Source organism: Rhincodon typus, chromosome 4, assembly GCF_021869965.1.
Source record: "Rhincodon typus isolate 14 chromosome 4, sRhiTyp1.1, whole genome shotgun sequence".
NCBI lineage: Eukaryota > Metazoa > Chordata > Chondrichthyes > Orectolobiformes > Rhincodontidae > Rhincodon > Rhincodon typus.
In genome coordinates, this window is record NC_063335.1 from 92,199,812 (window position 1) to 92,226,135 (window position 26,324).

Sequence of the window (26,324 nt, forward strand, 5' to 3'; positions counted from 1 at the left end):
CCTCATGCAAGTCCGGGATTCAAACTTCAAGTTTCTCTTTTTGTTTCATGGGAAGCGGACGTTGCTAGTAAAGCTACCAATAGTTGTCTATCCCTACACCATTTCAGACGGCAATTAAAGTCTGTGTGTGTGAAGTCATACATAGGCCAGACATTCCTTAAATGACATCAGTGACCCAGATGGATCCTTACCACAATTAACAACAAGCTCCTCCTCCTTTGCAGAAGACTTCAAACCAAGATCCTACCTATACAGTTCACCATTAAATGATCCTACAGTGCAACATGAAGGGAAATACGTAACTATCTTCACTGAAGAATAAAATCCAGATATTCCCAAAAGACAGATCAACAAGTCATGCATCTCATAGGAACAGTACAAGCTATTCAAGCTCTTAAGTATTTTCAATAATTCACTTAAATCACGTTCCATTTCCACCTCTACCTCATATCAGTTTGAGAGTCTTCAGTACACAAAAAAACTTGCCTACAGAACCAGTCAATTATCAAATTATTGTGTAAAAATTCAGACAGCATTGAGGGAGACTTGAGACATTATATAAACTTGATCTTTTACACATTGTCAATTAATAGTTATTTACAAATCATGATGCCATCCTACAAAGGTATTTGCCACAAAGGGGCAATAAATGAAAACAGACTCTGAAAAACCGCAGGATCCATTAATAACAAAAGGGCATTTTTTTTTTTAAAAAAGGCACATCAAAATAAGGAGCAGCTACATTAAAACTGCACAGAGTGATCATTAAATACCAGGGCTGTCAGATCTTTTACACTCCTGTCTCCACCCAATTAAACATTTTGCACCTGGAACACAGGGATTAGCGCACAGCTCAAAAAGAAAGTTAGCTGTTGACAAGACAGGCCACGCGTGGAGACAAATCCAGAATCATGAATTGCATTGAAGGTTTCATTGCCTCAGGCAACTTAATTACTTAACCTACATTTTAATGTTTAGAAGCTGAAATGTTGCATACCTAGGCATTCAGGTTTTTTTTAATCTTTTAATTTAAATTTGAATAACTACTATAAAATCAGTGCTTGTTTTTACAGGCAAGTGATTCCCGGTAAGTACCATAGGATTAAAATAGCAGCAGGAAGGCATGCTCAGGCCTAGTTGTGATATGGCTACAAGCCTTGGATATGCTCCCAAATCTGCCGACTCAGCATGCTGTCTGATGGGAAAAGGGTGAGAAAACAATACAGGTTTCTTTATTGAAGGTGAAATATTGTTGGACTAACCCAATAGAGATTGCTCTGACTGCAAAATGGCCAAGTTAAGTTAGGGTGATTGTTCACACTTGAACTAATTTTTGGAGACACACATAACGAAAGGGTACATTAAGAGATTGTATTAACATCGCAATCAAAGTCAATGCTTTGCAGATTTTACTTAAAATTAGAAGGAAGCATGGGAATTGAATTTGAATCTTGGAAAGTAAAATGTCACTTACCACACCAGTAAGTGCACATATATGTCTATAAAACTATGTATTTAATCAGCTGCTTACTTACTTGGCATTTAATTCCAGCTAGGCTACAGCTACAAGTCTCTGGTTCACAGAATCCCTTACAATCACAACCACAGTCCTCACGTGACATCCTGATTGCATTCAACTCCCGCTTTTCCTCTCGGTCGATTTTCTTCACTCCAGCCGCTTTCAGTAGCATGTGCCTCTTCTTAGCTGGGTACGGCTGGGGAAAGAAGCTGCTGTCAAGCTCCACTTCACTCACATCAATATCTTCATCCAAGATGTCATCCACAGTGAGCTGGTCAGCTTGTTCTGAGTCAGCAGTACCATTCTTTGTCAACTAGTTGGAATAGAGGATAAGAGAGGTGTTAATTTTATCCAAGTTAAAGACCAGTGACAATGTGCTTTCATCAGTGCTTAATACCTCAGTACAGGTTTACAGCTCAAGAGAAGAGCACATCATGCTAGATGAATACCAAAGCAATCCCACTCCCAAACCTTTAACCTTATATTGTCCTTTGCTGCATCTAGGAAATGCAATAGTTAGCCACATTTGATTTGCATCAGTCCTCATCTATGTTGCGTTGGCTGTTTTCAACTGGAACAGCACCAGCAAGAGGAGGATTAGGGCAAGTGATCTAGCCAGAATTAAAAGATGATCGGAATCTTATGTTATACTTGGCAATATTTGTAGGGTGAAGGAAAATGAGATGTGGAATGTGCTGGCTAAAAAGAATGGTGAACGCAGATGCAATTGGAATTTTCAAAAAGGCAATGGATAAATATTTGAAGGAGAGAGTGGGTTGGTAGGATTAATTAGAGATAGCAGGCAGAATGGACTGAAAAGTTTCTTGTAGGTCAGAAGATGTCTAATGAATTTCTACACTTTGTGGGTAACAGTCCAAAACACAGTTTAGCAGAATACATTCCAGTTGGAGGTGGAGATGCCAATATCTGAGCAGACTGAACATTGCCATTTGTCACTGTAAGTAACACTCTGGTTACAACTGCCTACTCAGCTTTTGATTGAAGAAATGCGAGCAGACTTGCTGCTCCTAATCACAAACCAGCAATTTTTGAAAAGCGTATACACACAAATGTTGGGTAAAGAATACTGTTGCCGTGTCTGTAATACCCCTCACGGTCAAACAGGTCCACAGCACTTACATTCAAAGTTAACATGCAAAGAGGGAGGGAATTAGAGTGCCATTAAACTGAATATAGAATTAAATGGAAGAAAAAGTTGATAGTAGGGATGGAAATGGAAAAGGAAAAGCAGCATAAATGTACTTCCCACCTTACATTATACTTTAATTAATTTTTAATAATCTCAGGATGTGGGCAACACTGACTGTTATTAACTATCCTTAGTAGGCCTCTTCAGGTCATCATAGGACTAAAGTCATATATGGGCCATGTAAAGATGCTTAAGTTTCCATTCTCTAATGGCCCTATTGGTCTTTTACAATTCATAGGTTTTTGGTCATTTAAACTGACATTGAATAATTATTTCTGGATTTTATTCAACTGAAATTCAAGTGTCAAACTACTACGGGAATATATGAACTTGTACGATAAGAACAAGATGTAACAAATAGAACAGGGGAAGACCAAATGAACCCAAGAACCAGTCCAGTTTCATCATTCAGTAAAGGTCATAGCTGATCTTTGACCTCAACTTCATCTTCCTGCTGGATCCCATATCCCTCAATTCCAAAAACTAATCAATCTGAGCCAGGAATATACTCAATGACCAAGCATTCAAAGTTCATTGGGATTGAGGAGAATTTCAAAGATTCGCAACCAAAGAAAATTTTCCTCACCTCCATCCAAAAATTGCTGATCCCTTGTTCTGAGATTGTGGCTATTAGTTCTACCAGGGAAGTAGATTCTACTCTGTTGAACTCCATCAGAATCTATGGATTAATTAGATCACCTCTAATCTAAGTCCAAGCAGCCATATGCTCATTCTACCCAATGTGTCCTCAGAAGGAGGATGTTCTCATCCAGGAATTTGGAATCATTTCTAGAATACTCATCTAGTAACAAATTAATAGGTTATCATTCCCAGGTTTCATACCTGCAGTCTTAACGAATCCAGCTTCTGTTCTTTCAAAAGTTCTTTGATTTTTTTCCAGCGAATGAGCTCTTGCTCTTTGGCAAACTCTGCGAGCGTGTACTGCCTGCATGAACTGTGCTTGTTGGCCATCCCTAGTGTGCAGCCTCCCTGACTTGGAACACTAGTGAACCCCTGACACCGCGCAAAATAGAACACGACAACACGGTCAAATTGGACGTTGTTCTTTCTCATGCGTTTAGTTCTCTTCAGGATGGGGACAGCTGCAAAACCAAGAAGGAAAGAGAAAATGATATTAATAAGCATTTAGCTACTAATAGATTTCATTAGAAATGACATTACTTTTAAAACCTAGTGACAGTCCCTTGTGCAACCCAAGGGCACACTGCAGTGATGCTACGAATAGCAAACAGTGATAAGACAAACGACAAGGTCTTCATTTTGCTTGTTTGTCAAGAGAGAATTGTTAGGCAGAAATCTGTAGACAATCCTCTGTTCTTTTCAGTTGTGCTGAATGATCTTTTAAACCAATTCAAATGGCCAGATGTAGCCTGTGTTAATTCCTCATGTGTAGACAGTAACCCCAACAATGCAGCACTCCAGAGTGCTACAATGAAGTGTCAGCTTGAATTATGTGTTCAAGGCTCCGCAGTGGGCTTCGCAAACACATGACATTCTGACAGAGGACAGCCTTGGCGCAAAGATGGCATAATAATTTCCACTCCCCCAAGGAAGTGCAAATCTTTTCAGTAGCCTTAATGCCATGGGCCACTAGGCTTGAACTTGACACAGTTTGGAGAGTATGGCCCTCTGTTTCTCAACATAGAGGATCATTGTGGAGCTGTGTGGGGTTGCATGAAAGTGTACATTTTCATAAACTGCCCATTGCATGATACTGTGGAAGATGGAGTAATGATAACAAATTCAGCTGCGTTTAAAAATAACCAAAATGTGAATTTTCTATTTAAAACCAAGAACGTGTTTAAAAAAAAGGGAAAAACTTGCGGTTTCGACCTTTTACTTCTCAGAAAACAAATGGGTAAAGAAAGGAAGCAGCTCCTCTCACCATGGAGCCTCAGCACAGGACTCAATACTGAGAAAATCCCAAACAGTAACTAGGTTTCCTGGCAGCTTGCTTGTTTCAAGAAACCCAGTTGCCATGCTGTCCACTGAAGACTAATCTCAGACCTATTTTAAGCAGATTATTAGAATGTAGCCCTGTTATTACAAATGCTTTCAGCACATGTTTTCTTTTGTGCAGGAACACAATATAGTACCTGGCTGATTTAGGAACATTGATTCTATCCCTCCAAACCCACCTAGTTTACACTGGAGTACAGCACCAGAGGAGGTAGACAACCTCCTGCTACAATAAATACCACATGCACTACAACTGTCTCTTCACTAAGTGGCTTTACTACTACATGCAGGTCGAAATACTTCAAATCTTAAAAGCAACAAAGAACAATTCTACTCTAAATTAGACATGGTTCAGCATTGTCACTCTTAATCCCCCTGATTTGCTAACAGGATGCAAATTCTCCTAGTCTCTGTTAACCCATTGTCAACCTGTGTGTTGTCCCTACCCACTGGCAAGATGCTAGTCAGTTTCTCACCTTCGTTGAGTTGCAATAATGTGGAGGTGCCAGGGTTGGACTGGGGTGGACAAGGTCAAAAATCACACGACACGCCTGAAGAAGGAGCGGGACTCTGAAAGCTTGTGTCTTCAAATAAACCTAACGGACTATAACCTGGCGTCGTGTGATTTTTGACCTTAGTTGGTTTGGCAGGTCTCCCTGTGTGGTAGTAGTCTGCCCAATTCACAGAACAGGTGCTAATTTAACAGATTATATGAGCAGAATTTCAGATTTGCAATAAGCAAATGCTTTATACATCACCCTCAGAGACCAGTACATCATGGTACCTGATACAGGTAGTTCTCCTGTAACACAATAGTTGCATTCTTGTATGACCTCGTGCTATAGAAAATAGCGCTATAGAAGATCACATTATAGGGAAATCGCTACACCCGTACAGCACAAAGTTAACGTTATCAAAACAGCATTCACTATTTATCAATTGCATTACAACCAATTCGCGTTATAGCAGAACTACCCGTACTTTGGAAAGTGTTCTTGTCTTTCTAGGACCTAGGCTTTAGAATATGCTCGTTCTTGCAAACTTAACATAAACCCCTTCTTACAGAAGCCGGGCAACAGCTCTGCTGACACCCAAAGGGACTACCTCAAGTGTAATCCAAGCCAAATATGGTAAAGGCTTGGCCAAAGAGAGAGCTTTCAATAGGGTCTTAGAAAGGAAACGTTGGGAAGAAGGAGAAGGAGAAGATAGAGTTGTTGAGAGAATTCCAAGATGCTGTCTCAGTTGTTTGCTTTGACCTGGAACTTCCTCACAATTTTAAGAAACAAACAAGTTTCCAATTTCAGTGCAAACTATTACAGAAGCCCCCAGTTCTCTTATTTGTTTGAAGATTCCATGCCTGCATATTGAGTGTGTGCTCTTTCCCCTCTAAGTATTGTGTAATTGAGAATCAATAACGAAATTGTATTTGCTGGTTGACTCATTGGGCAGTGAAACTTTGCCACAAAATAGATTTGTATTGGAGATGAAAACTAGGGAGTCATGAATACAAGTCACCTGTAAACTTGAGTATAGCATTTAAGAGAACCTTCTTTACAAAGGAAGTGGATAAAATGTGTGTGGCTCATCACCACAAGACATATCTGAGGCGAATCTCAAATTCATTAAAGAGAATGCTAAATAAACATGAGAGAATAAGGAAAATAAGGGTATGTTAATACAGTTAGAAGAAAGTGGGGAGGACACTTATGAAAAACATAAAATCACCATGAAACTTTTGGGATGAATAGCCAGATTGTGGTTTTTACTATTTAGATTTAGCAATTTACGACAAGGCAAATTGTCTGCTTCCATGCTTTCATTTTTAATCCATAATGCTATATGTATCAATGCCAATAGAGATAGGAGAACAGTTGAACAACAATAACTAGCAACAATTGCTTATTCCCAGCTCAACTGAAGGAGGAAAATTATTAATTAGGAAATGAATTTTAGCAGTTTTAAGGTAGCAGTGGTAGCAACTACCAGCAACTGCGCTATGGCCACTCCCAGGAACCTAGTGAGGGAGGGATCCAGGTCTTGCCAATCTGACTTCTCATATGGCTAAGCACCTCCAGAATACTCCTGGGGGAGTCATTAAGTTCTGCCCAAAAATGTTACCCTGAGGTCATACAGTCACCAATACCTTGCAATCATAATCAAGCCCCCTAACTGTAAAAAAGGTGAACAATGTTAGTTACTTACGGGTAAATGGTGTTGAGGGGAAAGCTGTTTTATTTTTGGTTGGCCATGTTTCATCACAGGAGCTGTCATCATCCGTGTCCCAGCTGGTGGATAATGAGCAAGATGAAGTAGCAGGGGAGGATGATGAAGAGGAGGAGGAGGAAGAGGATGATGGTGAAGATGAGGAGTAACAGGGATCATCCTCCACTTCTTCAAACTTCCTTTTCAGAATTCCACTCATGGCAAAATGTAGTTTGGTCACAGGTCTGCTTTAAAACAAAAGCACAAAGAAAAAGAAGTGTTTCTACCGCATGTTGTATAATTTAGATTTACATTTAAGAATGACCCTCACCAAGCTAGAATTATTCCAGTCACTGAAGTCTTTCAATGACATGTTCAGAATTAAATATTTAGTTCTATCTTGAAGAGCAGATCTTTGACAAATGCCTTTTTATACAAAGTCGTACATGCAGAGACTTAAAAACAATGGCAGAAAACGATCAGTTAAAACCACATTGATATAGGTCAAAAATATATCGAAAGAAAGGAGCGAGAGAAGATGAAATTAAAACTAATCACCAGAGACAAAACCTCAGTATGAGTTCTCTGTTCAGTGAGTTTCTTCAATAGTGGGAATGATAGCATAATGGTACATTACTGGATTAATATTCAATGGTTTGTACTAACCTGAAGAATAATCAGCTCAGATTCAACATAGCAGTTTGAAAACTTCAATTTTATAACATAGCTGGATATGAAAAGCTAGTACTGATACAGGTGACTATCTTAACCATCTTAATTAGCCACGTATTTATATCATATCACATCACTACAACAAGAAGTATTTACAACTTTACCTACATTACTCATATCTCGAGTTGGAAAAGAACACAAGGCAAGTGGAGTAATCAATGATACAGTTAGTCCTATGTGAATTGAAAGCAGCAAGTTTCACAGCCTGTGAATTTGACTTGAAGGTTAAATGGGTTCAAGATCCAGGTCATAACATTTTTGAATTCCATTTTTTCTGCCAAGAACCTGGATTCATTTTCACGAAAGAAAATTCCCAATTGAAATTTTCTGGTCAGGTGGCAAAATTAATCAAACATTCCCCAATCTCAAATGGAATAAAAAGTGATCATCTTTTATAAAAATCCGCTGATGTTTCCCTAGGGATCAGTGTGAAATTGTAGCATTTGGGAGATACATTGGTATTGCACCACACAGTGGCCCAGCAGCAGACCTCAGTTCAGTGCAGCGCAGCAGTGAAGCACAAATAGTGCATGGTTTTCGTTTAGTGAGAAGATTGGATTTAGCTGCTCCACTGTCAAAAATGAAAAAAAACAGACAAGATCAACTAATGGATTAGAACTGTAGTTTTCACTTCTGTCATCAGGGAGTATGTTGATGGATAAAAGAACAAACATGTTTGCATTTTCACACTGTCTTTCATGACCCCAGGACATCCCAAATTGCTTTAATGTAAAGAAAGCACTTTTGAATTTATATCATTGTTCCAAATCAGGGGAATGCAACCACCAATTTGGAAACATAGGGACTAACAGAGAGCAATGGGATTAATACAGATAATCTGGTAGTTTGTGATTTTATTTGAAGGATAAATCGGACAAGACAATCCCCTGAATATTGCATTGATATTTTGTGTCTATCCATGTGGTAGATTGAGCCTCGATTTAACAGCATCCAAAGACATCATATCTAGAGGTGGAGAACTCCCTTAGTATTGCAGTAAAGAACATCAGTCTAGTTTCTACGTACTGAGCAGAAGTAAGCATTTCAACACTCAACTGCAGCTAACACCTTACAATCATACATGTCACTAAAAACCAAATCTTAACTCACATCCCTCAGCCCAATTGAAATTCCATTTCATACTTTGTCAGTACATACATTTGTTACAATCCCGAGTCTCTAATGACTGGGAATGCAAATGAGCCAATTAAAAGAAAATCCAACAAGCTGATGGTTTGGGAATTGAAACAAAGTGGTCACCCGACTGTATCACAATTGATACTTCCCTGCTATCTGCCTGGTGGGGTAAAGACTGACCCAATTCAATTAGATCTGAAGATTCCAGGGTAAAATGCTATTTGTGTTGAGTCATGTGATCCCATCGTGGGGAAAAGTAGCAACAACTAGTTGACGGAACAATTGGTCTCAATTTCTAGACCGGGGTGTAGAGAAAAATCAACTTAGGTTCTTACTCCAGTCAGTTCATAGGTGCTCTGAGAGATCAGTACATGGTGTCTCTGCACCCTGCATTTGAACAGCCAACAGTCAATCAAACTGTGTAGATTTATAAATAGTGAATGCTGTTGGGGGAGAGTCAGTACATTATAAAGGGGAACTAGAACTGTGAAGGAAGCATTATGTACTGAAAGGATTAGTGACCCTGCTGTATTGAGGACTTTAGATAAAATAAGGTTCAGATATTTCACTTGCTGTTTCAGAATTACGGAAGGTCGACCTGAACCTTTTTTTATTATTATTTGATCTGGGAATGTAGATGATTGAGGAAGACTGCATTTAACTTCCATCTCTAGATACCACAACAGTTTTTGCAGTTAATCATGTGACATGGATTAGTGTAACAGGCAGGCCCGACTGGGTACAGTACTGACATTGTTATCTCCTAAAGAGATACTTGCCAACCTGTTTGATTACAAGGATTTTGGTCATTTTGCTTCCTACAGAAACCTGTAAGTGAATGAATTTATTGAATTCAGTTCCGATCAGCAAGAAAGCAGAAATGCTGGGATCTAGTGAAATTGCTTGAAGTCTTCTATACAAATGCCTCAATACAAATGGTATGTTTTTGAACCAGGTGGTTATGAGTTCAAATCTCACTCTGGGAAATTGTGCACATAATCTTGGTCAAAATTTCAGTGATGTAATAAGGGGGATGCTGCATTGTTCAAGATGATTTTAGTTTTGGATGAAATGTCTGTCCTCTAAAGGGGACATGAAATACCCCAAGGCTTTACAGTTTTTAAAAGATGAGCATGGGTGTTATGGCCAACATTTATCCCTTAGTTAGCACTTGTGTCATATATGGCTGCAAAACGTTTAAACTATTTGTTTTTGAGATATTTATCAACCTATCAAGACTACATTTATCAACCATCTCTAATTGCTCGACAAAGTGGTGTTGAGCTCCTTCTTGAACTGCTATACAGGTGAAGGTGGTAGCGGCAGAGCTGTAAGGCAGGGAGTTCCAGGGTTTGACTCTTTAATGATGAAGGTTTAAAAGTGCAGAGATTTTTATCACAGGACTAAACTATGGACTTTGCAGGACTCTGGATATGCACTGAGTAATCTGAGACAACACAACAAATACTCAGAAACACAGCTTACTCATTGGTGTCAGTGGAGACCCAAAAACTTCCCACACATGACTCAGTACAGTACACTCTCAATAATGTAACCAGCATGACTTGCACTCCCCTTTACTAGAATGATTCTGCAACCTTTAAAGCCTGCATGTGGGTGGATGTGACTCTCCATGGAAGACTCATCTGATCTATTACTTCCAAGATTTCACAATGATTCATGCCATGTGTATGTGAGCAAACCTTTCCTGAAATAAAATTGTACATAAACCTGCTGTGTGATAATAGAGAAAAAAGGGAGAGAAAGACAACAAAGGTAAGGGCTATGGGGGTGTTTAGAGGAGTATGATAAAAAGTTGTGACATTTAGCAGGAAACACATGATATTCCTTTGAAAGCCAATCTTGGATTTTTAATGGACTGTGTAAAATGGTTCATTGAGTGATAATATCAAGAGACGATGACCCATAGATGTATCATATGGATTGCACACACTAAGCTCAAAGTAATCTCTACCAATGAGTAACAAAATATGTACCTCCCTAACCAAAACAGTACTGACGGACCTCAGCTAAATGAATTTTCCCCTGTTTTCAGGGCAAGCAGCAATTCAAACTTTAAGGGGATTTCTTAGGGCTGTATTAAACCCTAGTGGTTTATGCATCCTGAGGTTATCCCAGGTAAAAACCAAGGAGTAATAAATCCTCATGGAGTACTGCTCAGGAGTTACAATGGGCAAACAGGAACACCTCCACAGCTGTTGCTTCAGTTTTGTTCTACTTCAGAGTGTGCAACTTACTTCAGAGACTGGGATTGTCCCAAGGCATTTTTAATGCACCATTGCAAAATAAGACTGCACAAAGGCTAACTCGTTATCCTATTATATTATGCTTTAACACTCATTACCTTAGAACCTTACAATCAATGACAGATCAGCAATTATTGATCATTTATCCCAGACAGAACTGTTCAAGTGTTCACTCCAATGTTGGGAAGGGCAAGAGACCACAAAGTCACAATGGACATGTGAAATATTACTTCTCTATCATTGAAATTACTGGAATATAGTAAAGGACTAGCCTTGGATTAGTGATTACACTATCTTGGAGCAAGACAGTTGTAGGTTAAAGTTCCACTCGAGACTTGATCAGAGTCCGGGAAAAACACATCACTGGAGCACCGAGGGTCTGCTGCACTGAGCCTTTGAGACAAAATATTAAACAGAGGTCCCCATCTGCCCACTCAGACATGAAAGAACCCACAGCATAATTCCAAGAGCAAAAGTGCTGGGCAAAATCTATTCTTAACCAACATCACTATATAATACCAGACCGTTATTATGTTGCTGTTTGTGGGATGTTGCTGTGCATACACTAATCTAAATAACAATTGTAGCTACACTTCAAAACTACCTTACTGACTGTAAAGTGCTATGGGATGTCCTAAGGTTGTGCAAGGCACTAAGTAAATGACTGTTTATTTCTTATTTGTCTTTAGTGGCTAGAATGATTGAACACAATTTGATGTCATCGTTCTTGGCATTTACAGATTTCCTGCTGACCAATCCTAGACAAATATCTAGCAGAGTTCCAGTAAGTGCTATGTTGCAGTCTACCAACAGCACAGACGTTGCTGTTGCCTGGCAACACAAGGGCTTGCACAACAGAGAAAATACAACATCATCACTGGTCTGTCATCACAGATTTGAGTGTATGATTAGAATTCTCCAAACAGGGCAACTTTGGTGTTTTTCCATAGTACTTTGGATTTAACTTTACTCAAACAATTGGCCAGATTCCAGAATTGTAAAGCTGGGACTTGAGTGAACAGTGAGATCTTCCACAATGTAAATGCCTCAGTGCAACCTTAACATCACTATCTAAAGCAAAGATCGGACTAAATGAATGAATCCTTCTGTATCTGATGGGCCAATCAAAATTTTAAAAGAAAATCTTGAAGGATTGATGCTGTAAGAGATTAGCATCTTCTCCCAGTTCAAAGATCAGTGTGCTGTAAATTTTATTTTCTTACCCCCCAGGATCCAATGGCTACTAAACAAATGTGAGAGAGACCAGATTTGCGAATGTTTCGATTTTACCGCACTCTGTCTTTCCCATCCAAAATAACCAAAATCAATCTTCAGGTGCTAAACAGACCACAAACACAAGTCTTTGAGTGGGCTTGCTTCTTGCAGTTCTTTTAATTATTCTCATGTCGCTTTCAACAGCCACAAGTGACACACAATTTATTATAGAGCTCAAAACAAACTCAAGTTGACAGACATAACTCAACCTTCAGTTACTGAAGGATGATTTGCCCGCCAACTTCACCCACATCCACTGTTTAAGAGAAGACTAAAAAAAGGTTCTGAGGAATCGCAGAGACGGCATTAACTGGTAGAGTTTAAGGTTCAGTAAACTTAATAGATAACAAGTCAGAAAGAATCAGTTTACAAACCAATCAGTAAACATCTATTAAATCTGCTCTGCATTCACTTGCATTGTTATATTGTTCAGTTGCACAGTGTCCTGATCAAAAAGGCTTGATCATATACAAACGTGAAAGGAAAAAGGCACAGAAACAAACTTTTAAAAAAAGGAGATATTTATGGATGGCCAAGATTCATTTCTTTATAATTATTTCAGATATTTACAGTTTTAGCTGTATATTAGGAGCATGTTAATTTCTTACACCAATGCAAAAGCATTTGGATTTAAATAGTGAACCTCGAAAGATTAAAGCCATCCAGTAACAATCTGCATCAAGCCAACACTACTGAGCTATTTTTGTTAAAAGCAGGTCAAGAAGTGATAGGTGGCAAGACATTGAGCTGACTTTAACTAATAGTTCGTATTAACGTAAACACAGAAGTATCAGGAAACAGATTAGATGAACTGGGTTGATAATGGAGTAAAAACAAACAAAAGCTAGCATTTTGATGGCAATATTCATAGTCTTGGGATGCCCCGACATGCTTTACAGGGAATTTTCTGCACTTTTTCAATTGCATTTGCAGGTATTTTGCTGTGGGCTCACGGTCTGCCATCATTTTGCAGATCAGCATCCCTGTTATCATGAAGTACTTCAGACCATTTCTTTCCTTTCATAAACAGCTTTATACCAACAGCAAGGGGATAGGACAGTACCCAAAAAGAAAATCTATATAGAACTACCAACAGAAATCCTTCCAGAGCATCACTCTTCCCTGCAGAAGAAATGCTAACAACTTGTGTTTTATCTGACACTAAGTTACAGCTGGGACAGGGCAATTCCCTGTGGTAATGTTGGCAGTCAGTTCTTTCCTTCCTGGCTTTAATCCAAAACAGATGGGAGCCCCTTGGTTCAGACCCTATAGTTTGTGGAAAATAGGTAACTCACTGTGGAAAAAAGGTAACTTACTGCTAGTCTTGTGAAAAAAAAACAACTTACACAGGCACTTATAGCAGATAAAATGCTTTTTTTCTGCAACTAAAGAGTTTCCAGTTTTGAAAATCCATTCAGCTCAGGTTCTGCAGAGCTGTCGTTACAAGGGCAGAATAAATATTCCATTAACACTGCCCTCTGGTGGCACAGCAGAGAAATTACAACATTTGCAACCTAGTTTTCACATTCACACAGGATGAAAAAAATAGCTTTGTACCCTGTCTCCCCTGCCAAAGAACATTCTGTTCCTTGGCTCCAGCTCTCCCTCATTCATTCCATTTAAACTGTCTGTTTTAGTAAAAATAAACAGTGGAACAGATAGAACCCACAGGAATTTTCTGCTGGCTCTCTGACTCCCACTCAAGCTGGAACAGTGCGTTACAAGTATTTCACCCAGATGTGTTTGATAGTTCCTTTATAAGAAGGGGGTAGGAGCATGCAAGGAGAGTTTGAAGAGTGAAGGCAGTGCAGCTTAGAGGGCATGGTCAGCTGGGATCAATTTCTTAATCGTTTTAACAAAGAAAGTATATAGAACCACATCACAACCTCAAGCCATCCCACAGCGCTTCACAGCCAATTAACTTTCTGAAGCACAGCCACTTATGTAAACAAACATGGTGACTACACTGTGCACAGACAGATCCCAAATACAACAAATGTAATAAAAAGCCAGCTAAAGTGTCATAATGGATAGTGGTTGAGGGTGGAATTCAGGTAAAAACCCCTCACCAGGAACAGGCTGACAGAACCTCTGACTAAAAAGTTTCTGTCAAAATATGACACCTCTGTCCCCTCAGTCCTGCACTGAAGCTTCAGTCTAGATTAAGTCTTTGGGAGCGTTAACCAACTGAGCCGAACTAATGAAAACCGAAAGAACTGTGGATGCTATAAAATCAGAAACAAAAGCAGAAATTGCTGGAAAAATTCAGTTGGACTGACAGCATCCGTGGAGAAAAGTCAGAGTGAACATTTTGAGTCCAGGGACCCTTCCTCAGAGTTAGCATTTCTAAGAGTCACTCAACCCAAAACATTAACTCTGATTTCTCTCCACAGATGCTGCCAGTCCTGCTGAGTTTTTCCAGCAATTTCTGTTTTTGCTTGTGAGCCAAACTAACAGTCAGTTTAGCAAAAAGAGAAGACTGTACTGACGCAGCATCAATGAGATTCTAAGTCCACTTTTCAGTCAGAAGTCAAACTGGCTTTGAGCCTCACCACCTCTAGTAATTAAAGGAACCACACAGACCAAAAAAGTCCCTAATCGGGTAGAGATCTCTATTCTCCAACATAGCTGGCAGTGAAATTCAACAAGACTTGGATTCCACTTTTGAGGATGAAGAGGCTGCCTTAGTTGTACAAGTCATGTTAAGTATGTGGGAAAGGTATGTAAAGTCCCAGAGGACTGGTCTCTTATGCAAGAGAGAGAGAGGGAGAGAGAGAGACACACACACACAACCACTGGTGAGTTTAACCAGACAGTCACTGTGCCTCAGGTGAGGGACAAGGTTGAGAAGGTGGGACGTTCATGGTAATCTCAGCCGATGTGGGAATTGAACCTGTGCTGTTAGTATCACTCTGCATCATAAACCAGCTGTGCAGTCAACTGAGCTAATGACAGTCATCAATGCACTTTAATAACAGCTCTGTTTTAAAATATTTCTCTGCCATCAGTCCTGCACCATCCAAAAAAAAACAAAGGCTAGCAAAGTAGAAATCCATCTTTCATTATTGTCACAGTGCATTTCCTCACTCTTTCTTAGGTGAAACACTGTACTTCCATCGAATTAGGAGGCATCTTTTCCCTCTAGGAAGCTTCCTCCTGCTTGGCCTTGACATTGATTTGCATTAATTTCCTGACTTGTAGTCAGAGGAATGTCTTTAATAAAATTCCTTCTGTTTCAGCGTAGTATTTAAGATGAGCCCCAGAGTAAAAATTGGGAGCTTATATTTTTATGTTAAATCAGGCTCTGAGTTAATGTAAAAAGGTACATTCCTCCATACTTCCACTCGGAAGAAATGGCAAAGTATTAAGCAAAGCCCTCTAACTTACTTTCACATCAATCTTTCCTTCTCCCTTCCTACTCGCTTTCTTTTCCACCTCTAGATTCGCTGACTCTTCCCTCCTGCAGATGGAAAGCCTTATGGAATCATGGTACTGATATCAATATTCACAAAATCAACATTTTTCCCTCTCTTTCCCTTTTAATCCACATTTCAAGCAAGTTGCTGGGTGGAAGCATCATCAGTAGACTGTAATTCTGGCTTCTGCCACTTTGCGCATTTCCCATGCAGGGAGGGAGAGCAAGCTGATGGTGGTGGAGGAAGGAAGAGGGAGTAGCATGATTAGCAATTTGAATTAACAAGTGCCTTTAATGTCATTAAGAAAAAGCCCAGAGTGAATTCACAAGAGCATACATCGCTAGCCAACAAAAGGTGACAAGCCAAAGGAGGGGATATCAGGACATATAACTGATCTTCTGCTATATCAAAACAGTGTTTAAAAAAAATTATCCAGGACAGCTCTTATTTCATAACAATCATGCGTACGCAAGTGACAGAAACTTCTTTATAATCACAAGTGAACATGCATGACTCTTGCTGTCATGGCAAAATTGGAGCTGACATCTACACTGGAGCTCCTCATGGTCTACTAATCATACCAAGTTAGGTTCATGCAACAGGGCTACAAGCAACACAGATGGATAAATTGAAGAACTGCATAGAAAACCAATTTTAGTATTCCCAAATGACAGGTTGAGAATCAGTGCTGATTGAGAGTGAAAAACAGAGATAGGGAGCAGGATGCCCAGAACTCCCTATAACTTTGCTTGTCCAAAATTTCTGTCAGCAGCAAAGGTAAAAACCCTTTGTGGAGGTGTGGCTGCGCAAGTAGATAAACCGGTTTCTATTTGCACAGTGAAGTTCATTCCCAGCCATCGATGCATTCACTGCCAGGTTCTCCGAATGGAAATCCTCCAGGCAAAGAAAAGCTAGTTTATACACCATGCACCTGCATTAAAACATTTAAAAACAAATGCCAATCTTGTTTTAACAAAAAAGGGGACCAAAACGCTCGAGATGAAATAAACCTATATGTCCAATGATTAATTTAATAGTTTACCACCTTCAAATAGCTTCATAAATCACCTGCCTTTAAACCACCTAGCATGCATTTTTCATTAAAAACAACAATGGAAAAAGCACAGCAGCCTGCAAACACAGTATGCCAAGGGCAATACGTTCTAATACAGTAAACCCCTTTACAGAACCATAAACCTGAAGTGGTTGGGAAATTTACTGTGGCTTTAATAAAACTGCAAATGATGCACAATATAAGTGCCTCATCTTAATTAAAAAATATCAAAATTCTCTGAATGGATCTACACATTGCTGAGTGATACAAAGCAGAAAAGACTTGAAATTCAAATTGGTAGTCTGCATTGAGTCTCTCTGTCTCTAATCGGGTCAACAATGGAATGGAAAATGCAAAGTAAAATAGGCCATCGCTTAACACATCTGTACTTGTGAGAGGAGGTACAAAGTCAGGATTCTTGCTCCTGTTGCCATTCAGGAGCATGTCTTGGAAGGCTTGAGGCAACTATTGCACCGTCTTATGGACTTTAGACATTTTCCGTCGAGTTGCAAAATCATAAGCCACAGCAAGCCTACTAAGAGAGCAACCCATTGCTGTCTTGTACCACACTAGTTTCTTTGACTTTGAGCTAACATGACTGGGGCAGAGGGGGTGGAAAATAGAATTTAAAGTGGAATTGGGTCTATTGGGTCAATTGGAATTGACATCAAATGTGAAAATGTAGCAAAGCAACTGATTACGGAAAATCATGTTTTTATTTTGGATTCACATTTCTGATTTTCTCTAATCTTAATGAAGCTCCTTAGCTAAGTTTTGGAATGTCAGGAGTCAGAAGTGTCACCCAATACAACTTACAGCGTTGCAGTCCACTTGGTGAATAGGAAGCACTCTCATGACCAGATATACTTGTTTTACACAATGTTTTATTTGGGTATTGGAACACTATTGTTGCACCTCTCACACACTGAGCCATTTCCACTGGCAAATTATCCTTACTTGTTCTCAGAATGTTGGCTTTGTGGGTGACCAGCTGAATAGGCCACATTAGTATGGGATGGGAATCACATGGTCAGGCAAGGCCTCCAAGCTTCTTTCCCCAAATGAATATTAGCAAAAACAGTTGTGTTTGAGGCTTTTATTGATTCCAGATTTTTAAAAATAATATTGAATTATGGGATTTCAAATCACTGTTTGAGTTAGTAGTCCTGAGAGGTAGCCACTGCATCACAATACCATTTATCTATATAATATTCCTATTTCGTCACTGTAACAAATCATTAACAACTAGTGAACACTAAATAGAAACTCATGTTTTACACGATAAGACTAATTTGCTAACCAAAAAGCAATGGTGGGGAGGGGTTGGGTGGGAGTGGAATAAATTTTGCAAATTGCAATTTTGAAGAATTTGAAATCCACCTTAAAAACTGAAAGGACTACGAATGGTGGAAATTAGAAACAAAAAAAGCCAGAAATTGCTGGAAAGGCTCAGTAGGTCCGGCAGCATCTGTGGAGGGAAAACGTTTCCAGTTTGGGGTCACTGCACCCCAAATGTTAACTCTGATTTCTCTTTACAGATGCTGCCAGACCTGCTGAGCCTTCCCAGCAATTTCTGTTTTTGTTTTTGAAATCCACCTTCTCTTATCCCCTCACCATCAGAATTGTCAGGACAGAGGCTGTTCCTGCCAATCCTGCCTCAAAGGTAGCACCAAAGGAACTAAAAGTACATGCAGAGCCTTGGAGGGTGATCCTATCAAGGAGGTATGTACCAGGAAGAGTCAGACTTCAGTGGCAAGCAGGTATTAAGTATAAAGAATTTAACCATTTTGGCTAAAAGTCATGGATTAACTTTTACACATGATGGATCATTATTCAAGAATGTACAGTATATAAAATGGAAACAAATTGTATATTGTTAAGCTACAGTGTCCTTACAACAACCTTCTGAAAATGTGAGAAGATCTTACAGTAAATAGCCAATGGCTTATCTTACAGGGCAATGTTCCTTTCAGAAAAGTGACACACTTAGCAACAGAAGAGAATGTGAAAGCCAATTAAAGGAAACTTTATGTTGCACCTCCTATTGTTACGGTCAGCAATTTCTTGCCCTCCATCTCTGCCAAAAGAACTGCACATTTTCATTTCTACTGCACAACAAAATGACTCTTGTTAAGTCCGCTGGCTCTGAACCAACCAGCACGAGACTTCAGTTCCTTTCTAACCTCCTCCCTCCAGCTGTGTGCGCCAAACAGGAGGAAAAAAAATTGCCAAATTTAGAATATAAAAAAGCAATTTGCAAACAAAAAATACCAAATGGAAAGAACTCAGGAGGGGGAATTCAAGAAGTGGGAAGGGGCTAGATGAAAATAAGAACAGAACATGGGTTGGAAGGTGTTTAAAGAATGCACAGTGTTTCTACTGAAACAGATTGAATGGTCCTCCTGGGATTAATAACTATCATGCTCTACTGCTGATTAATTATTTAGTCAGGCCAAACTGTAGTTACAGCTGTTCCTCACAAGGTGCCACAAACACATCTTACAAACTATACTAAGCTCCCACTGCCCTAAATTTAAAGGCAAATACTTTCCCAGCTCACTTATTTTGCTATATTTAGAAAGGCTGCTTCTGAAGTCATAAGTTCTGAAGTCAATCTCTCACACTGGTGAAATGCCACTGGCATGGCACAACAGAAAAAGGATAAAAGCTTCAGTAACTTGAAAATGAGAAAAGCACTGGGTGCACAAGAAAGCACAAGAAACAGAAAAGATGCTGCATCAAAGGATGAGATTATTAGGATGGATGATCAGAAGTTTACACAAAGAAATGAATTTTATTGAGGGCCTTAAAAGGAAGAAGAGGCAGAAGCATTTAACGGGGGAGTATTGTAAGTGGGTAATGATGGGATGAAAATTGTAACATAATTCCAGTGATACCCAGTCCTAATTTTTTATGGGCTTCAAAACAGTTGTCATGGGGAATCTCTACTAGGCCTTCAACAGGTCTTTAGATGTACAGGTGACACTTGTAAAACAAAAACAAGGAAAACATCTTCCATTGATTGCAAGGCTGAGTGTAGCAGAAAAACATTTGTGTGTCCAAACTCAGCTAAAATATTTATTCTGACATAAAGAGATGCCCAGAAAGAAGATTCTGGAGAACTGAAATTCTTGGGACCCTTTAAATTTTTATTTCCCGGAATCTCAAGCCACAAGAAACATGAACTTTCAGCAATGTCAATTAATCTAGGCGAAGGCTTACTAACTTATTGGCAAGGCCCTTGCACATTTAAGGCTTTGACGTTATTTCACAGTGAAAGGATCAGTATCGGCTTATATTCTCAAACTTTTCTGTTTTAAAGAAAGTCACTGATTAGGTCATATTCAGTTCTCACTCTGTCGGTTCCACTCTAGTCAACTGTGGATTTAACTCTATCTCCCCTGTCAGTAACACAGACTATGAAAACTTACTCCCATTTTCTGGAATTCACCTCCTAAAACCTTTTGCCAATCATCCTTAAAATCCACTTCTTCAACCAACTCTCTGCTCATCCTCCTCATTTCTCTCGTTTTCTAATTTGAAGTCTAAATATTCTTCACCTCATCAGAAAAGCAAAATGCTGTTAACATGTTTATTTTTACATAACTCCACATTTTAAAAACAAGCTGTTGAAACTATTTTTTGCTGAAAGTTATGTGCAAATAAATGTCCCTCACCCTTTTGGAATTTAGTGAGACTGGGAGGAGAATGCGGATTAAGGAGTTGGGAAAAAAACAAATTTAAAAAATGTGCACAGCATTCCTGAGGGAAGGAACAGACAGCCAACCTGCTACATAGAACACAAGAGAGAAAAATTCACAGTGATTTGTTAATTTGCACAGTGGAACTGATTCAGTTATAAGAGCAGACACAGCATGGAACTTAGCCTCTTCAAGACTGATCATTATCTCTCATCACTGTTGACTGAGGCAGCTTAATTAACCTCCTTTGAAGTCAACCTTTCAAATACCTCTGCATTACACAGGCAGATAAAACAAAACTTACACAATCAGAAACATGTCTGTGAAGATATTACTTAAAAATGATCACAGTATATTGAAAAACAGAAGATCACCACTATTTGCTGAAAATTATCTTAAAGAGACAAGGCAGCTTATTATGGCATATCTGAATTTACAAGAACACATAAATTCCTGAGATTTACAATGTTTCCACCAATATTGAAAGTGTGATCTAACCCCTTCTTTCAGTTTGTTCCTTCATAATTTTAACTTGTTGTATCATTTTGTGTTTATCATTGTGTTTAAGAGGCATAAATTTTAAAATGGAAATGTATACCACATTAGACACAAAAAGTTAGTGACAAAATTTTTCCATAAAAAAAGGAAAACTAAAATCTGCTCAGCGTCTGTACAAAATGAAATCTGCTCATAGTGAGTGTGGGTATACATATGTGCATTTGACTCTGCTACACTCTGCAGTACTTCAACTGAGCATAAACTCAGACATCCTAGTACTCCAGGTTACTACGGCAACATATTTTTTCTGTCTAGCAACTCGCAGGAACAGTCTGAACCTACTGAATAAGCACTTTTTGGAACAAGAACAAAATTACATTCAGCCTTAACCAGACACAAATAAATATATATTTTATACAGATAAATAGGCATTTAAAAGATATAAATATACATTCATTACACAGCTACTTCGCATTGAAGCGACACTGTAACACCCTATCTGACAAGTAGCGCTATAATACATACCATGGAAGTACACTATCTAACTCCGCCAGGCAAATTACATAGCAGAAATTCTGTGAAATCTTATAACATAACGAGAGAGAGAAAAAAGAAAACTTACCTCTTGAGAATTCTCAGGGTTTGATGATCACCATTAATTTGAAGGAGAATTGAGGGCAGGGACTAGAAAAAAAATTGAGTCGAAATTCCTCTTTTTTTTGAATTAAAATAAAAGCTGATCGTTATATTCCCATGTTGGGCAGATGAGGGTAACTGGAGGAGTGAGTGAGCTGTGTGGGGAGCTGGTGTAGGATTCCTGACTAGGGGAGACACTGGAGGTGTTGAGAAGCGGCAGCTGGTTGCTCTCCAGTCGCTGTGGTGGTGGTGGGGGGCGGGTGAGTGGTGGTAGTGGCTGGTTTAGTGGTGGTGGTGGTGGCGGCGGCGGAGTTGCTGCCGCTGCTGAGGAGCGAGTGACAAGGGAGCAGGCGGCGCGGAGCTGCTACTGCTCCGGTGGCTCCGAGCGGACTGGAGGGGACGGAGGGGCAGCTTGAGCTACGTCACTGACTGGCTCCCAGTGAAGTGACTCAGTCGTTTCTTCCCCCCCCCCGCTGCCGGGCTCACTCTCCTTTCTCTCGCCACCCAGCGGAAAAAAAAAGCGCTTGTTGCGAAGCTGACGCACGCTCTGACAAACTCCAGCCCACTGCTTCCTGTTCCCAGCAAAACCTCATTTTTCTCTCTCTCTCTACCCAAGTCATTAATGTTGCATTCACTACTATGCAACCACCACAATGATTTTTTTTTCAGCTAACCCACAGACCAAACTGTTAACGTAAGAAATGAATTGTAAAATCAAATCTGCTATTATTTCTTTAAAGTTGTAAAGCAAAAGGCAAACCTTTCTTTATCTTCAACCCCCCAACACACACACACAAAACATTATGAAAACAGACTGTTGGCAATAAAGGTCAGATTAAAATCGTTGCAGCCTGTCTTTCTTTCTTTGCCCCATCCTTTATCAGACTAATGGAACCAATAGCTTGTCAGAATTTGGCAGGAGTCCCAAAAAAATCTCTTGTCTGTGTCTCCTCTGACATCAGTAGTACGTGGGGGAAAAGAGGTTTCTTTTTCCACATTTCCTCAATGTGTTTACAAGTGATGCATTTTCACAGCCTTAAACTCTGACGTCAGATTACAAACTGCTGAAGTAACAGAACTGATTCACCATATGACATAACATCTTCCTGCGCTTTCCATGTACAGTCTGTGAGCATTCCACTGCACTGGGAATTGTATTACCCTTTCAGCTCAGCCTTTTCGTTTGCTCGTTTTTCTTTCGATTAACGTCAATGGGCCACTCCGAATGTTCACAGCAAGTGCCAAAACGTTCTATAAGGGCCCCACCAACCATAAGATAAGAGGATAAGATGTAAGATGCTGTTTGGTCCATCGATCTACTGAACCATTCAATTAGATCATTGCTGATCAGATAATCCTGAACTCCACTTCTTTCCCTTTTCTACATAGTGCTTGATTCTCTTGCTGGCCCAAAATGTCTCTCTATTTTAGCTTGGATAAACTTAACAATCCAACCTTGACAACCCTCTGTGGTAAAGAATTCACACTCCTCTGAGAAACTCCTTCTCATCTCTGCCTTAAATGGGCAACCCCTACCTTTGAGATTATGCCCTCTGATGGTAGTCTCTCCCAAAAGGAGAAACAACCTCTCCAGATCCAATCTATTCCTATTTAGCACTGCTACCTCAAGGCCACAAACCTGGTTCGATTCTGGCCTTGTTTGTGTGGAGTTTGCACATTCTCCCTGTGGGTTTTCTCTGGGTGCTCTGGTTACCTCCCACAGTCCAAAGATGTGCAGGTTAGGTGGATTGGCCATGGGAGTGGGTCTGAGTGAAATGCTCTTCAGAGGGTCAGTGCAGACATTGGATGGGCTGAATGGCCTCTTTCCACATTGTCAGCATTCTATGATTCTAATGTTCCATTTGCCTTTCATATTATCCTCCGAATTCTGATGCAAGCCTTTTGTAATTCATACAGAAGGACCCCCCAAATGCCTCTGTGCTGAAACTTTCTGCAGCCTTTCACAAATTAAGTAATATACAGTTGTTTTATCCCTCCTGCCAAAATGCATAACCCACATTATATTATGTCAATTTTTTGCCCACCGACTCAAACCTCTATAGACTCTGTGTCATTCTTACCATTTTCATTGTCACCTATTTTGTTTCATCCACAAATTTGTCAATAGTACATTCCCGTTCCTCATACAAGTCATGAATATATGTTGTAAATAATGGTGACACCAACATTGATTCAAAGGAGGAAACCATTCAGTCCGTTGTTCGTGTTTTTAGAAAAAGGAAGACTCTCTTGATATGAATTAGGCTGTTCATGGAATTCCTTGCCATCCCAAGTTACCTCAGGAAGCTGGTTATAGGATTTCACTTGGAGCCAATGCATTTCTTGTGGTCTGGATCCACTTCAGTACTGTTAGACAGGGAATATGCAGTTTTTTTGATCCTTTGACAATGATGGAATTGTGATAGATAATAAAAACAGAAAGTCAGGATGATCTCAGCAGGTCTGGCAGCATCTGTGGAGAGAGAAACAAAGTTAACATTTCAAGTCCAGTGTAACTCTTCTTTAGAACTGAAAGGAGTTGGAAAGTGATTGTTTTATGTTGTTGACAAAAGGGCCGGAGGACCGAGTTGAACAGATTATGAGGGTACCCAGTGCAAAAGACAAATGGCGTTCTAGTGGTAGTAGAGAAGAGATATAGATATGGAGTATGTACTAATGATGGGTGTTAATAGTTGAATGTAGGTCTGCTTTGCTGAGAGCAAAACCATGCATTTTAAACACTGGGGATGGATGAAGGAGATGCAAACAAATGGAGGATGGTGTTTATGCTCTGAATTTGTTGAACACAATGTTCAGTCCGAAAGACTGTTAAGTAACTAAGTGGAAAACAAGGTGTTGTTCCTTCAGCTTGCTGGAGCACTGCACCTTCTTTGCCAACAACATATTTGCCATTATTTTCCAACCCCCTTCAGTTTCGAAGAAGTACCATTATTGGTCTCAAGTGTTAATTCTTCTTTCTAATTCTTTCTGCACAGATGCTGCCAGACCTGCCGAGTTTCTCCAGCATTTCCTATTTTTATTTCAGATCTTCAGCATCCACTGTTCTTTGTGTTTATTTGAATGGTGATTTATGTTCATAGCAGGATGCTGTGTGGATTTGAAATTGGAGATTATCTATTGCCATGACCTTGTTGATTCTTTGAAAAAGCTATCTAATTGGTTCTAATGTCTTATTCTATTCCTGTAACAAATTCTTCCTTTTAATGTTTACATTGCTCTCGAAAGTTACAATTGAATCTGCATCCATTAACACTTGAGGTAGTTCATTTCAGATCATCACAGGTCATTGCATACAGGAAATGGTCTTCATCTCCCCTCTGATCCAGAGAATTTGAATTTTACAAAAAAAGTCCCAAAAGCATTCAAAAGATGCTACATTCAGAACATAAATAAACCATGTATCTTAATGAGTTGCACAAATTCCAATTATAATCCTAGAATGTAGTGCCTTTAATGTCGAAAAAATCCGAAAGTGTTTCCCATAAGCATAGTCAAAAGTCAATGCTGAGCCAAGGTATCAGATTTTCTGCCAGCCTTAACCTCTTCTATGATGGAGAGACTGGGCAAATATTCAGCTGATCAATTGGTGACACTATTGCCTCTGAGTCAAAACATTCTGTGATCAAGCCTTACTGCAGAGAAGTGAGTCATTCACCTAGGCTGCCTCTTCAGTGCTGTACTGAGGCAGGTTCTGCCATTGAGAGGAGGCATTAAATTGCCTTCTCCCTTAGGTGAAAGTAAAACTTCCCATGGCATTATTTGAAGTAGAGAAGAGAATATTCTGGCCAATATTGCAACTCACTGGAGGAGGAAGCTCCACAAATATCCCCATCCTCAATAATGGAAGAGCCCAGCACATCAGTGCAAAAGATAAGGCTGAAGCTTTCGCAGCAATCTTCAGCTAGAAGTGCCAAGTGGATGATCCATCTCGGCCTGCTCCAGTGATCCCCAACATTACAGATACCAGTCTTCAGCCAATTCAGTTCACTCCACGTGATACCAAGAAATGGTTGGAGACACTGGATATCGCAAAAGCTATGGACCCTGACAACATTCCAGCAATAGAACTGAAGACTTGTGCTCCAGAACTTGCCACTGCCTGAGCCAAGTTGTTATAGTACAGTTACAACACTGGTATCGAACCGACATTGTGGAAAATTGCCCAAGTGTGTCTTGTACACAAAGAGCAGGACAAATCCAACCTGGCCAATTACTGCCCCATCAGTCTCTTCTCAATCATAGTAAAGTGATGGAAGGTATCATCAACAGCTATCAAGTAGCATCTGCTCAGCATAACCTGCTCAATGACGCCCAGTTTGGGTTCCGCCAGGGTCACTCAGCTTCTGATCTCATTACAGCCTTGGTTCAAACATGAACAAAAGAGCTGAATTCCAGAGGTGAGGTGAGAGCCTTGATATCAAGGCTGCATTCGACTGAGTGTGGCATCAAGGAGCCCTAGCAAAACTGGAATCAATGGGTATCAGGGAGCAAACTCTCCGGTGGTAGGAGTCGTACCTGACACGTAGGAAGATGGTCATGGTTATGGGAGGTCAATGATCTCAGCTCCAGGGCATCTCTGCAGGAGTTCCTCAGGGTGGTGTCCTAGGCCCAACCATCTTCAGCTGCTTCATCAATGACCTTCCCTCCATCATAAGAAGTGGGGATGTTTGCCGAGG

The 26,324-nt window shown here is 39.8% G+C and overlaps 1 protein-coding gene across 2 annotated transcripts in view; it reads right to left on the reverse strand.

The window, feature by feature from the left end:
- csrnp1b (cysteine-serine-rich nuclear protein 1b) overlaps positions 1 to 22,098 on the reverse strand; it is a 29,340-nt gene extending 7,242 nt beyond the window's left edge. The window contains exons 1-4 of one of the 2 annotated variants that reach the window (XM_020509939.2): positions 21,614 to 22,098; positions 6,912 to 7,156; positions 3,573 to 3,832; positions 1,536 to 1,832 (exon numbers count right to left, since the gene is read on the reverse strand). In XM_020509939.2, the coding sequence (XP_020365528.2) occupies positions 1,536 to 1,832; positions 3,573 to 3,832; positions 6,912 to 7,131 (777 nt within the window). In that variant the 5' untranslated portion in view covers positions 7,132 to 7,156; positions 21,614 to 22,098. Of the gene's footprint in view, positions 1 to 1,535; positions 1,833 to 3,572; positions 3,833 to 6,911; positions 7,160 to 21,613 lie in introns of both variants that reach the window. The other variant, XM_020509938.2, reaches the window with a different exon arrangement.
- Positions 22,099 to 26,324: the final 4,226 nt, after the last annotated feature.